The sequence below is a fragment of the Eschrichtius robustus genome, chromosome 19 (genome assembly GCF_028021215.1).
Source record: "Eschrichtius robustus isolate mEscRob2 chromosome 19, mEscRob2.pri, whole genome shotgun sequence".
Taxonomy (NCBI): Eukaryota; Metazoa; Chordata; class Mammalia; order Artiodactyla; family Eschrichtiidae; genus Eschrichtius; species Eschrichtius robustus.
Window position 1 is genome coordinate 48,630,413 of NC_090842.1, and position 12,310 is coordinate 48,642,722.

General features: G+C 49.4%; 1 protein-coding gene across 3 annotated transcripts; it reads right to left on the minus strand.

Moving 5' to 3' along the window:
• Positions 1-438: 438 nt before the first annotated feature.
• Positions 439-11,520, minus strand: C19H19orf12 (chromosome 19 C19orf12 homolog). Of its 3 annotated transcripts, none has more exons than XM_068529186.1 (3): positions 11,449-11,520; positions 7,168-7,337; positions 439-2,806 (listed from the first exon to the last, which is right to left on the minus strand). In XM_068529186.1, exons 2-3 carry the CDS (start codon positions 7,325-7,327, stop codon positions 2,541-2,543), a joined length of 426 nt encoding a protein of 141 aa, XP_068385287.1. In that variant the 5' UTR covers positions 7,328-7,337; positions 11,449-11,520; the 3' UTR covers positions 439-2,540. The 3 variants fall into 3 exon arrangements, with proteins under 3 accessions (XP_068385287.1, XP_068385286.1, XP_068385288.1); XM_068529185.1 differs by lacking the exon at positions 11,449-11,520 and adding an exon at positions 11,221-11,299; XM_068529187.1 differs by lacking the exon at positions 11,449-11,520 and adding an exon at positions 7,481-7,593.
• Positions 11,521-12,310: the final 790 nt, after the last annotated feature.

Consider the following 12,310-nt stretch of genomic DNA (forward strand, 5'->3'; position numbering starts at 1 on the left):
GGGCGCGTGGGCTCTCTAGCTGAGATGCGCGGGCTCAGTAGTTGTGGCACGCGGGCTTAGTTGCCTGGAGGCATGTGGGATCCTAGTTCCCCGACCAGGGATCAAACCCTCGTCTCCTGCATTCGAAGGCAGATTCTTTACCACTGGACCACCAGGGAAGTCCCATGGGTGGTGATACTTTTAATGGTTTTTATTTCATTATACTTTTCTGGATTTTTCTGTTTTCAGCAATAAACACTGACAAATAAAAGAATACTATTCAATGACTATCTAAAAACAGAGTTAAAGGAATATACAAGAAATTGGTATAGTGGCTGCATCTGAAAAGGGGGCTGGAGCAGGGGTCAGTATAGGAGGATGCCTTCCTTTTCCATTTTTATCTTCTGATGTCTTCTAAGTTTTGTACCAGGTTTGTATTACCTATTCAAAAATAAATAAATGAAAAAATTTCAAAGAAGATGCAGAAATACTAAAGCCACAGTTGCTGGGAGTAGAGTGTGAGGGGAAAGCAAGGAAAGTGCTTTCAGCTCCTGGGGGAGATGAGACTCGAGGTCTGGACTCCTCTTGGGCCTAAAGTCCACCGCAAGTCACCCAGGACCTGGCTAGGCCAGTGACTTTATTCTGTAAGGCCTGCTTCATCTGACCCCAAATTGGTCAGGAGTCAGGCCATCTCCTCCCGAGAGTGGTTTTCCCAAGGGTAAAGCTAGGCAGGCCGGGGAAGGGACTCCAGTGGACATTGGTGCAGGACCTCCGAGCTGGAACCACCTGTGTCCCCTGGGCCTGGCAGAGTAGGACCCAACACACGAGTTGAATGGGTGGGGCCCCCCCCATAACTACCCAGTCACCTTCTATGAGTCAGGATAATCATCTAAAAGGACTCCACCCTGCCCCCCATCAACCCAAGCAGTGCAAATGACCAAAGTGGCTTCATCAACCCCAGGAGTGTGGCCTGTAAAGGGCACCTGATGTGTGCTAGATGAGGCCAGATAAAGAGCAGCTTTTCTGGGCTTCCCTGGTGGCCCAGTGGTTAAGAACCCACCTGCCAGTGCACGGGACACAGGTTCGATCCCTGGTCCAGGAAGATCCCACATGCCGCGGAGCAACTAAGCCTGTGTGCCACAACTACTGAGCCCGCGCTCTAGAGCCTGTGAGCCACAACTACTGAAGCCAGCGAGCCACAACTACTGAAGCCCGTGAGCCACAACTACTGAAGCCCGCGTGCCTAGAGCCTGTGCTCCGCAACAAGAGAAGCCACCACAGTGAGAAGCCCGCGCGCAGCAACGGAGACCCAACACAGCCATAAATAAATAAATAAATAAATAAATAAATAAATAAATAAATAAATAAATTTATTTATTTAAAAAAAGAGCAACTTTTCTGAGATAAAAGCTTGATCCTTCCTTAATCACCCTGGGTTCTAATTTGCCCTGAAGTTTTCTTTACACACACGGAGGCGCGGGATACTGACTCTGCTCAGCAGGAGTGCCTTCCTCTGCACCCCAGGGAGGACGGTGCAGCTTCCTTCCAGGTCCCTGGGACCCAAGGGACATCCTGTGGTTGCTAGGGAGGCTCGGGGCAGTGTGTGCTCACCGGCAGTACAGGGAGCCACAGCAGCCTGGAAAGTCAGGTCGCGGGCCCTGCAACCCGGAGCTCTCATTCCTTCTTTAAAGTCACAAATCCGATACCTTCCCTTCCCTTGTGCTCCACGTGTACAACTTCAAATGTCAGAGATACTTTACACAAATAGGTGGAGAAAAGGACTGTTCAGAAAACATTTATTGTAGTTTGATGACACTTAGTCAAACTGTGGTTCTGAAAGCAAAGCAAAAACAATATTAGGAGAAATTTAGGGTGGACAGATTTCTTAGAGATAGTTTATGATTCTACCACTTCAGAAAGAGCAATAATTTACTGAAAATATTTAATTTAAAAAACAGAACTCAGGAACTACTATGACTTTTCAGATGGGGAAAGCAAGCCCCTGGGAGGGTGAGAGCCCAGTCGGGCAGCTACTGGGGGAGGGGCTGGGTGCCACTGACGTTTGTGGCTTCACTCAGCAGGCCGACTGCCCCCTCCCTGAGGCCACTCAGAAGTCACTGGGTGGGGAAGGGGCATTCAAGAGGTAAACATGATTCCAGCAGGGGACAGCCCCTAGGTCCCAAGGGAGGGCTGGTCCTGCAACGGCTGCCTGTACCGGCATCATCTTCACATGATGAGATGAGAAGGCTGAACGTGAAGACCTTCTTCCAGCTCCTGTGTGAGCGAGAGGAGATTCAGAAAACTGCCGCTACGTGGCAGCAGTCACGGCTTTACTGTTCACCAGCTTCCCAGCTGAAGGGTTGTCAGGGCACACAGGTGCACACGGCCACAAAACGCGGCATCTTCTCAGATAATTCCAGAACACGATATAGCACAGCCCCAGCCTCTCCAGCAGGAGATTTCGCTACAGTTTAGGGTAATATTCTGATGATGTAGGGCTTCCCGCAGCTCCCCAGTCACCTTCCACGAGTCGGGGGGACCCCGCTTCCCGGAGCGGAGGCCTAGTCGTCGTACTGCACTTCCGCCCGGAGCTCCTTGGTGACGTAGTTGGTCAGCATCGCCAGCAGCTGCTGCTGCAGGGCTTCACTGCCCATGACCAGCATGGTCAGCTGCACGGCGTCCGTCCATTCCAGGTGCCTGACGATGGCAGTGGCTTCGTTAAAGAGCTTCTGCTGCTCGGCAGGTGGCAGCTCCATTATGATCTGAGGAACTGGCTTAAACTGTCCACTTGTCATCCACGCGCCTAACAAACCCCCGACGGCCCCCCCTAGAAAACAGGAAGGACTCAATTAGTCGGTCATTTATATTCATAAACGATAGCCACAGGTTCTCGCTGAGTTCACATCTACCGTCGTGACGAGTGGGCACATTCACGAGCGGGTCAGAATGGGCTTGGCTTCATGCCTGCTCCGCCAGGAGGGCAGAGGGCAAAGGTTGACGTGGTCTTTGGTCGATTTGGCTCAGATAATTGTCACCCAAACATGCCCTCCCCTAAGCTCTGTGCTCACAGTGCAACACAAAGCATCTCCCCTCCTGAGAGCTGTGCTAACTAAAATCCTCTTCGTGGGCGGAAGGTTTCCATGCTTCTCATAAAAATCTCTCTCATCTCAAAGAACAGGGCTGAGAAGCAAATGCATTTTCAGGGAGAACCATCTCAGTGGTGAGGCTGAGTTTCCTCCACTGGCTGGCTAATTTGAGCCTTAGCCCTGAACTTTGAAATTTCCAGTGGAACCACATGGTTATAAAGGACCCTGCGGACAGATGAGGAGGTATTTTCTCTTGAAGCAATGTTTTTCATACAACCCCTCCAAAGTTGTATGATGATAAATAACAAATTTAATGTATTCAACTACTTCTCTTTCTGCTACCCCAAAAGGGCACAAACATTATTTTTAAATGTCAATTTATTATTATCAAAGTTAAAGCACACTATTTTGGAACTTGAAGACCTTGTATCAATGGAAAGTTCTATTTAACCAGGTCAGGTGCAGTCTGCTACAGGAAGATGTCCTAGGGCAGGGGTCTCAAACTCAAGTGCCTACAGGGGCCAGGCAGGTAGCTGAAAGGAGTGAAGTGAGCTGCGTGGGACTGTGGTGACCTGGAGAGATAGGTCGCTGTCTAAAGGAGACGAGGTTACCCTACGCCAGCCAATTGCTGCCGCATGGAATACCAAGTATGTATCTTTTAAAAGTCTTATGATTTTTAAATATGGGCAATCAGATATTGAAAAGACGCAGCCCAGCTGGACTTGGTGACTTTCTTCAAAAGAGTAGAGTATGGAAAGGGGAAACAGTAACTTTGCAGTGGAGAAACCTGGCGGACATGACCTTAGCCAGTTGATCAAGGCAAGCATCACAAGAGAGGTCCTGTGGGTGTCATGTGTCCTTGAAATGTGTGACAAGAAGGGCGCTGCACCTCCACGGTATTCTTTCCAAAGATCCATAACCACAGTCTCCTCAGGAGAAAGACATCAGGCAAACCCAAATCGAGGGGAGTTCTCCAAAATACCTGACCAGTACTCCGCAAAAGTATCAAAGTGGTAAAAAAACAAGACCGGAGAAACCCTCAGAATGGGAGAAAATATTTGCAAATGAAGCAACCGACATGGGATTAATCTCCAAAATATACAAACCGCTCATGCAGCTCAATATAAAAAAAAAAAAACAACCCAATTCAAAAATGGGTGGAAGATCTAAATAGACATTTCTCCAAAGAAGATATACAGATGGCTAAAAAGCACATTAAAAGATGCTCAACATTACTAATTATTAGAGAAATGCAAATCAAAACTACAGTGAGGTACCACCTCACACCAGTCAGAATGGCCATCATCAAGAAATCTACAAACAGTAAATGCTGGAGAGGGTGTGGAGAAAAGGGGACCCTCATGCACTGTTGGTGGGAACGTAAACTGGTACAGCCACTATGGAGAAGAGCATGGAGGTTCCTTACAAAACTAAAAATAGAGCTACCATATGATCCAGCAATCCCACCCCTGGGCATATATCTGGAGAAAACTATAATTCGAAAAGATACATGCACCCCAATGTTCATTGCAGTACTATTTACAATAGCCAGGACATGGAAGCAACCTAAATGTCCATCGACAGAGGAATGGATAAAGAAGATGTGGTACATATACACAATGGAATATTACTCGCCATAAAAAAGAATGGAATAATGCCATTTGCAGCAACATGGATGGACCTAGAGATTGTCATACTGAGTAAAGTAAGTCAGACAGAGAAAGACAAATATCATATGATATCACTTATATGTGGAATCTAAAAAAAGGTACAAATGAACTTATCTACAAAACAGAAAGAGTTACAGATGTAGAAGACAAACTTATGGTTACCAAGGGGTAAGGGGGAGGGATAAACTGGAAGATTGGGATTGACATATACACACTACTATATATAAAACAGAAAACTAATAAGGACCTACTGTATAGCACAGGGAACTCTACTCAATACTCTGTAATGGCCTATATGGGAAAAAAATCAAAAAAAGAGTGGGGTAAAAAAAACAAGACAGGGGAGACTAAAGAGACATGATGATTAAGTGCAATGTGCTGTCTTGTGCTGGATCTGGGACAGAAGAAGATCATGGATGCAGAAACTGATAAAATCCAAATACAGTCTGAAGAATAGTTAATAGTAATGTTAGTGTTGGTTTCTTAGTTTTGACAAGTGTACCTTGGTAATATAGGAACTGAAACTGGGTGAGAGATATATGGGAATTCTCGGCATTATTTTTGCAACTTCTCTGTAAATCTAATATTACTCCAAAATAAAAAGTTTATCTAAAAGAATGCAGCCCAGGCCAGAAAGAACCCATTTGCAAGCTGGACTCAGCCAACAGTAAGTAAATCTTGCACCATCTCAGGAAACCAAGTGTGGAGGCACCTGGTAGCACACACCTTCTCTGGGGACCAGCCAGCCTCATGTCCTAGAGGCTGAACACTGCCCTTTGACAGCTTCCCCCCAGTCTGAAAATAAGGAGCATTCTAGGGAGGGAGGGCCAGTCATTTACAAGTTTTACTGAACTTTTCCCCATGACACCAGTGAAACACTTAAGAGCTGATAAGAGTTGCACTCATCTGCACTAAACCTTTATGAGAACATCAATATTTGATTTAGAGCAGCACTTAATGCAAAAAGTCGCCAGGAAATATCGACCAGAAAATTACCAACTCTTTGGAAAAGAGAAAATTCCTTTGTTTTCCGGGTAAAATGATGCTCCTGCCCACGACCAGGGGCTGCAAGTAGCGAATCCCTGGGGTTCTCTTTGCAGACATCCTGTTCTCTACCAGCTTTTACTCAATCTGAATAAAACATGTCCTCCCCAAATGGCATTTGGGCACAGCTATATGATAAATGATCCCAGCTAGCCTTCCCTGAGCACATTAGATGGGGTGGGACAAAGATATAGGATGTCACTGAGGAAGAAGGCAATGGCCTTGTCTCCTCCCTCCTGGGCTACTTCCTGGATGGCAAGAAGCTGAAGTCAAGACTCACTAATTCACAGAGTTTGGAAATGGAAATGCATAGATGGAAGGTCTGGGGACACCCACAAGCTGATTTTTCTCCCTGGTGTGGGCTCAGCTTAATACAGTGTCCTTGAATGTCAATCCTGCTACCAGAGGGAAGAACAGACCAGGAAGCCTTACTGGTGAGCTGGGACACAGAAACCAACCTCAGCAGAAAAGCAGTCACCTCTCCAGCCTGTATTCATGTGAAGACTGCAAGCCATATAGAAAGGACTTCCACCAGACTGTGAGCTTTCCCAGGCCCTGTATCCCAGCACAGGCTGCCTGGCACAGAGGAGGCATTCAGTAAATATTTACTGAGCCCAATGCAGCAGACTATGCCTTAAGCTGATGCCCCTGTGTTGCACGGTCCATCTGAGGCACCTCGAGGGAGGCCTTATCTGGCCCCTCCTCAAGTCAGGCCTGGACAGCAGCCAGCTCTCTGACACCACCCCTAGCCCGTGGTTTGGGCCACAGAGGAATTCTTCCTGCTCCTAATCCAAAGGAAGCAACTTCATTCTAGCAACAATGAATGATGGGAAAATCAGCCAAAGTTTCATTTATTGCCAGAAACGGGTTCCCAAATAGAAGCAGGTGGTAAAAGAAGGAGACAGGGATGACCACCCTAGGAGTTTGCTTATTGCTTTTCCTGCACTGGACTGCTTGCTTTCAGAATGGGGAAGCGCTGTGGGAACGAGCTTATGTAAAGTGGCTCTATAGCATCAGCCCCCAGTAGGTGCCTGGCAAATCTCAGCTTCCTCTCTGGATGTGTAATGGTGATGGGGGGAGGGAGACTGTCCAAGGGACCCAGGACACCCTGAAACCTTCAGACTCTAAGACACAATCCTGGGGGGAAAGGTGTCCTCCAGGTCTGCATGACACAGATGCCACTTGAGAGAGCCCTGCACTTCTGAGACATTCACACAGAAGCTCGTGTTTTTAACAGGATGCATTACGTACCCAAAGATCATTTCACAGAAGCAACCTCAACTCAACAAACTTCTCACACAGGACAGAGGCTTTTATGAGGTCTCTGTGGTTTCAAAGGTCTTTTTTTCCCAACAACTGCACTGTCCCTGTGAGGCACTTGCACTTACCAACGGCTAGTCCTGGTGGACCGCCCACCAAACCACCAACGAAGGCCACGGCCCCTGTGACCAGGGCGCCCCTCCCGGAGTGCCTGACGGCCGCCCTCATTTTCCTCTCCTCGGAGATGGAGCACAGCAGCCTCATGATGTCCTCCAACGCGACGGGCATCGCAGCAGACCTTGAAGGAAGCATTCCAAAGGAGAGTTTTAATGAGTGAAGCGTATTTCTACCCAAATGTTACTCTTCCTAAAGTTTTAAGGAAGGTTCCCCATTTTTGGTACAGAACAGTATCTCTGCTGTATGCACAATGACAGCACCCACCCCAGTCATGTGCCAAGTCCTTTGCCAAAGAGAAAGCAGGACAGCTTTCAGTTAATAAGCAGACTGAATCAGCAGAGTGGATGAAAGGTCTTCTCTGCCCTCTGATTAACTTCTGATTTACAACAGGTTAAGGAGCAACCCTGCCCACATGTTCCACCAGTTCATCACAAGTGAGGCAAGTCTGAGCTCTCTTGCATCAGGGCCTTTCAGCTGGCTCAGGCAATCCCCGAGCACAAACCTTGGCCGAGTGCACAAAGTCCCAGCCCCCCGTCGTCTCCTGTGTGACAGGGCATCTCAGCCCACACCAAGCCAGAGAAGGGGAAAGCACAGGACTCTGCAACCACACAGCCTTCACCCACTCGATGACCCTGAGCAGAATGGCAGATTCCTCACCTGTAAGATGGAGATAAACCACCTACAGGCTGGATTCTTGCAAGGTGTAAGTAGAATGGAAGCAAAGTGCCTGGAGCGAGTCTGGAACACTGCAGACTCTCAGACATGATGGCTCTAAATGAACGTTTGGTTCCTAACATACACCACTGGCTTCTATAAGCAACCACTCATCGAGACAATCCAGTTCTACTCATGAGACATCAAAGGCAAGGACAGGATGATGTAGTAAGATGAAACAACCAGAGAATAAAAGAAATCAAAGAATTCCAGGGGTTTGCATATGGATGGACAGATGACAGATGGATGGATGTACTTTGGAACAATGACCTTTAGAACAATTCTCTGGGGTCAGGAAACTGTTTGCCACACTAGCAGGAAAAGGACAGGCAGGGGCAAGAGTGAGGGCAGGGCAGGCTCCGCCCCAAGGTTGGTGGGAATGGAGAGCTTTGGCACTGATGGGCCACCTGGCAGGATAGGAAGTAAAATCAAAGCAGCAATGAGCAGGTGATTCTCCTTCCAGCTTTGGCTAGACCCAAGGCTTGGTGGGCACTTTCCTTTCTCACCAACACTCCCCTTTTCATTTAAGGCTGAGACATGCAAATATTCACTAAATGAACTCGACTGTGGAACTTTGGAGCAGACCCTATTACTCACTATCTTTTGGATATATGAGGTTTTTTTTTTTAAACCCAAGGATAATCTAGAATTAGTCTCTAATGTAAAATTATCCTCCCGATCCCGAGAGAGAATTCTGAGCCCTTAGAACAAATCTGTGGATCTCCTGTATCACCAGTCAGAACGTCTTTGCAGTTCCAGGAGAGGTAAGAGGGATCCTGTGCTCCAGCCCCTGTAAATCTCCCCTCTTTTTCTTTTATATTCTTGACATCAGTGATTCTCCACCGGTGCATAGGAGTCACTGAAGATCTTGTTAAACACGGCCCCTATGGGCAGGGTGAGATTCTGTATTTACATGCACCCCCAGGTGATCTTCTGCCCTCACTTTGGACAGCAAGAGTCTATGAGAGCATGACTCAAGATGTCTGATGTCTGTTACTCAGTCCTTGAGATCAAAAATGCAAAGAGGCATCCCCCAGATGTGTCTGTTCACCAGGGGTGTGAGAGGCAGTGGAGGGGCAGTCCTGCAGGGTTGCCCAAGGGACTAGAGGAGAATTCAAGTGTGTTTGTCCTTGCTCTGGCTCCCAAGTGTCCTGGATCTGCTAAAATGCCTGCTAGCTTCCAGGCCCCTCTTCTCACCAGCGGTGACCACGTGTAGACAGAGCACATGCCCCCTCCTCCTCCCTGCGAGAGAGCCCCCTTCCACCCTTCCAGAGGTCAAGAATTTTCCAGGCACAAATGTCAAGATAACATTATAGCATTATTAACAGCGAAGGAACTGCACTCAGAAATGGGGGGAGAGAGAGTAACCTGATTTACACAATGGCCATGGTCCTGTAAAGCTATGCAAACAAAATGTTTAATTTCAAGTACATATTAAGATAACCAAAGGAATTAATTTCATGGTAAAACCTTTCAAAAAGCTAAAAATCCTCCTGTAAAATATCTAGTCACCTTCTAGCTTAGCTCTGGTTTATATCCAGCTTTTTATCTGTCACTTATGCTGAAAAAAGGGAGATGAAGCGCAGGTCCCTCGAAGGCCCCTCTGGAGGCTGCAATGAGCCTCCCATTCCCAGAGGCATGAAGACCCTGAGCCTTGCCATGCTTGATCTGCAAGTCTGGCTTCTAGGCCAGTGTACTCTGCCCAGATGCCACTCCTAAAACAGGTTTTCTGCAGAATTATGGATCTGTACTCTTGAAACAGTTTCTGCACAGTAAGAAAAGGTATGTAAAAGAGGCAGGAAATAGACATATACCCACTTCACCCTCTACTGTCTATTAAAAAAAAAACCCCACAAAACAGAAAACAAAAAAACAGCTTCCAACCTGCTCTGAATGACTTTAAGTCAAAACCCACAGGGGCTAATGAGGCATCACTGTGCAAACGCCACTTCCAACCTCCACTTAGCCCAGCTGGGCCAGCACAAGGCACAAACCCAGAGCTCCGTAGGACTGGAGAGCCAGCAGGTGTCATGGTGTGTGGGAGGGGAGGCAAGGAAGTGGCCTGATTCCTGCTGGGTTCAATGGTTTCACACCATGGGTAGAGAGGTGGCATTGTGGCTGCCTCCATCCAAGGGAATGCTGGTTTAATTTCCTTGTAAGAATCATTTTAGAAGTTAGAGCATCAATAGACTCTTGTTGTGGAAGAAAGGTTTGCAGCCCCATCTCCTGAGCCCTTGCTAAAAAGCTCAGCCTCCCAACTTCTCCAGGCCTGCCAGATTGAGGAGGGAAGCCAGTCCTGCTTCTCCTTCTCCCACTCCAGCTGCCTTTGTCTGTAAGCGGTAGAGAAGTGGGTGAGGAGAGAGGAGACAGGAGCACTCTGATGGGGACAGACCTCAATGGGGCGGGAGTGTGCCTCCCCCCATATCACACCTATTTCAGAATCAGATTTGTCTACGAAACAGGCTCCGGTCACAGGAAGCCCATCTGCCAGCCACAGGGAAGCCAAATGCCAACGTGAAGCCCTGGTTTCTTGTGAGCACCCAGTCTGGTCTGCCGATTACAGCAGGGATCTGGGGGAGAGGGAGATGAGTCCGTCCCTGGGACTGCAGCCTGGCTTTCTGAGGTGGACCAGATTGTGAGAGATGAGGACAGGAAGGCTGCAGAGCTAACACAGACCTCCATGCACACAGCTCTTTTTAAAAAAATTAGAAAAGCAGGGCCTCTTAAGAATCACCTGCAATCCTCAGTACTTTCTACTTTGCTGGTGAAATTTACAAAGCTCCAGCGTGCCCACTGGCTCCTGTAAACCGTGTCTTTCCACCTCTCTATGCCCCAGGGCAAAGATTGGATCCCATCAGCAAACATTGTCAGATTAGCCCACAGACTTTTTAAAAACGAATTAGTTGCCAGAATTTAAAATCAAGAGATTTCACATACACCTCAGACTTCTGATTTCTCCTGAAAAATCAAAAGCACAAGCCACACTGGGGCCGCCATCTGCAGCAACCCAGGCCAGAGCCGAGCAGGACCCTAGCGGAGCACACCTTACCTACCTACCTACCTGGCCCATGAGCAGGTCTCTTCACACCCTCTCAAAATATTCCTATTTCTTTTTGTTTGTTTGTTTTAAAGCCTAAAGAAGCTACCAGTCCCCACAAAGCTAATCTCCCCCAGCCCCTAAATCAGTAACATCCCTTCCTGATCATCTCTAAACTAGCGTCCAGATTCTCTTCCCAGAGGGCAAGGCCAAGGGTGCTCCGCCCTGCGGATATAACACCAGCCACGCGCACCGCGGTTCCTGCGGGAAGTGACACGCGCGGGCACACGCACACACAGGAGTTCCTGCGGGAGGGGACACGCACACACAGCCCTCCGTGTCCCCCCGTTTCTCCATATGGAAAATAAATGCACGAAGAGCGTGCGCCCGGCACGGGAGGGCCACGCCCGCGGCCAGCCAGCACGCCAGCCGCTCCGGGCGCCCCTCCCCCTCCCGGCTCCAGCAGCTCGGAGCCCTTTACCTGCGGAGGCGGCGCCGCGAGGTCACAGGCCGGCAGGCGCAGGGACACCAGACCGCCCCGCCCGGCGCGCAAGCCCCACCCTCCCGCCTTCCGGCTCTTCAGCGCTGGGCCTTCCGGGGCACCACCCACCTGGTCGCGCAGCCGCTGCCGCCGCGCTACCGGCCCAGACCCGGCTCCGGGAGCGGCCCTCCCGGATGCGGCACCTGGAGTGGGGTCGCTGGGCCCCGAGGTCGCGCGCACCCCGGCCCTCCACCCCGCCCACACCCGTTTTAGGTCGGGGTTCCCTTGGACCTTGCTCAAGCCCGGGCTCCTCCTGGGAGACCCTTTCTCTCTTTGGCCCTTCGCTCAGGACCTAGGGACCCCTCCCTTCCCCCCACTTCCGGCGCGGGAGAGAGCACGGCAGCCTTGGCAAGTAAAGGCGCTGAATTAATATTCGGTGAATATTCGGGGCAGAGTCAAACATCAGCTGGCCGCAGTGCGGGCACCGGCGGCATCTGGGCCTGGGGGTTTGAAAAGGCCTAGCGCCACCTTTGCTCCTGGGGTTCCAAGGGAAGAGGAGGTGCAGTTTCGGGGCAAAGCTGAGGTTGGGGAGCCTCTTGGGAGGGTGCAAAGGCTGAGAGTGGTGGGTAACAGAAGGGCCAGGGAATACTTTAGGGGGCATATGGAGAAGGCTTCCCCCCGTCTCCTCCGAGCCCCCAACACAAGATCTGGCCTGGAACCATCTCAAATCTGAAAAAGACTTCTGGGGGCTTTCCGTGCACTGTCTCACTCAATCCTGACAGCAATCCTGCAACGTAGGCATGGTTGCCATTGCCATATTACAGACAGGAGAAGGGAGGCAGCAAGGCGCAGAGAGATTGGT

What these genes read in the sequence shown, in the direction of transcription:
- C19H19orf12 (XM_068529186.1), bottom strand. Translation starts at nt 7,327, where the DNA reads ATGCCCGTCGCGTTGGAGGACATCATGAGGCTGCTGTGCTCCATCTCC. An exon ending in TCCACCAGGACTAGCCGTTG is followed by an intron (nt 2,807 to 7,167) that starts GTAAGTGCAAGT and finishes CCTGTTTTCTAG; the next exon opens with GGGGGGCCGTCGGGGGTTTG.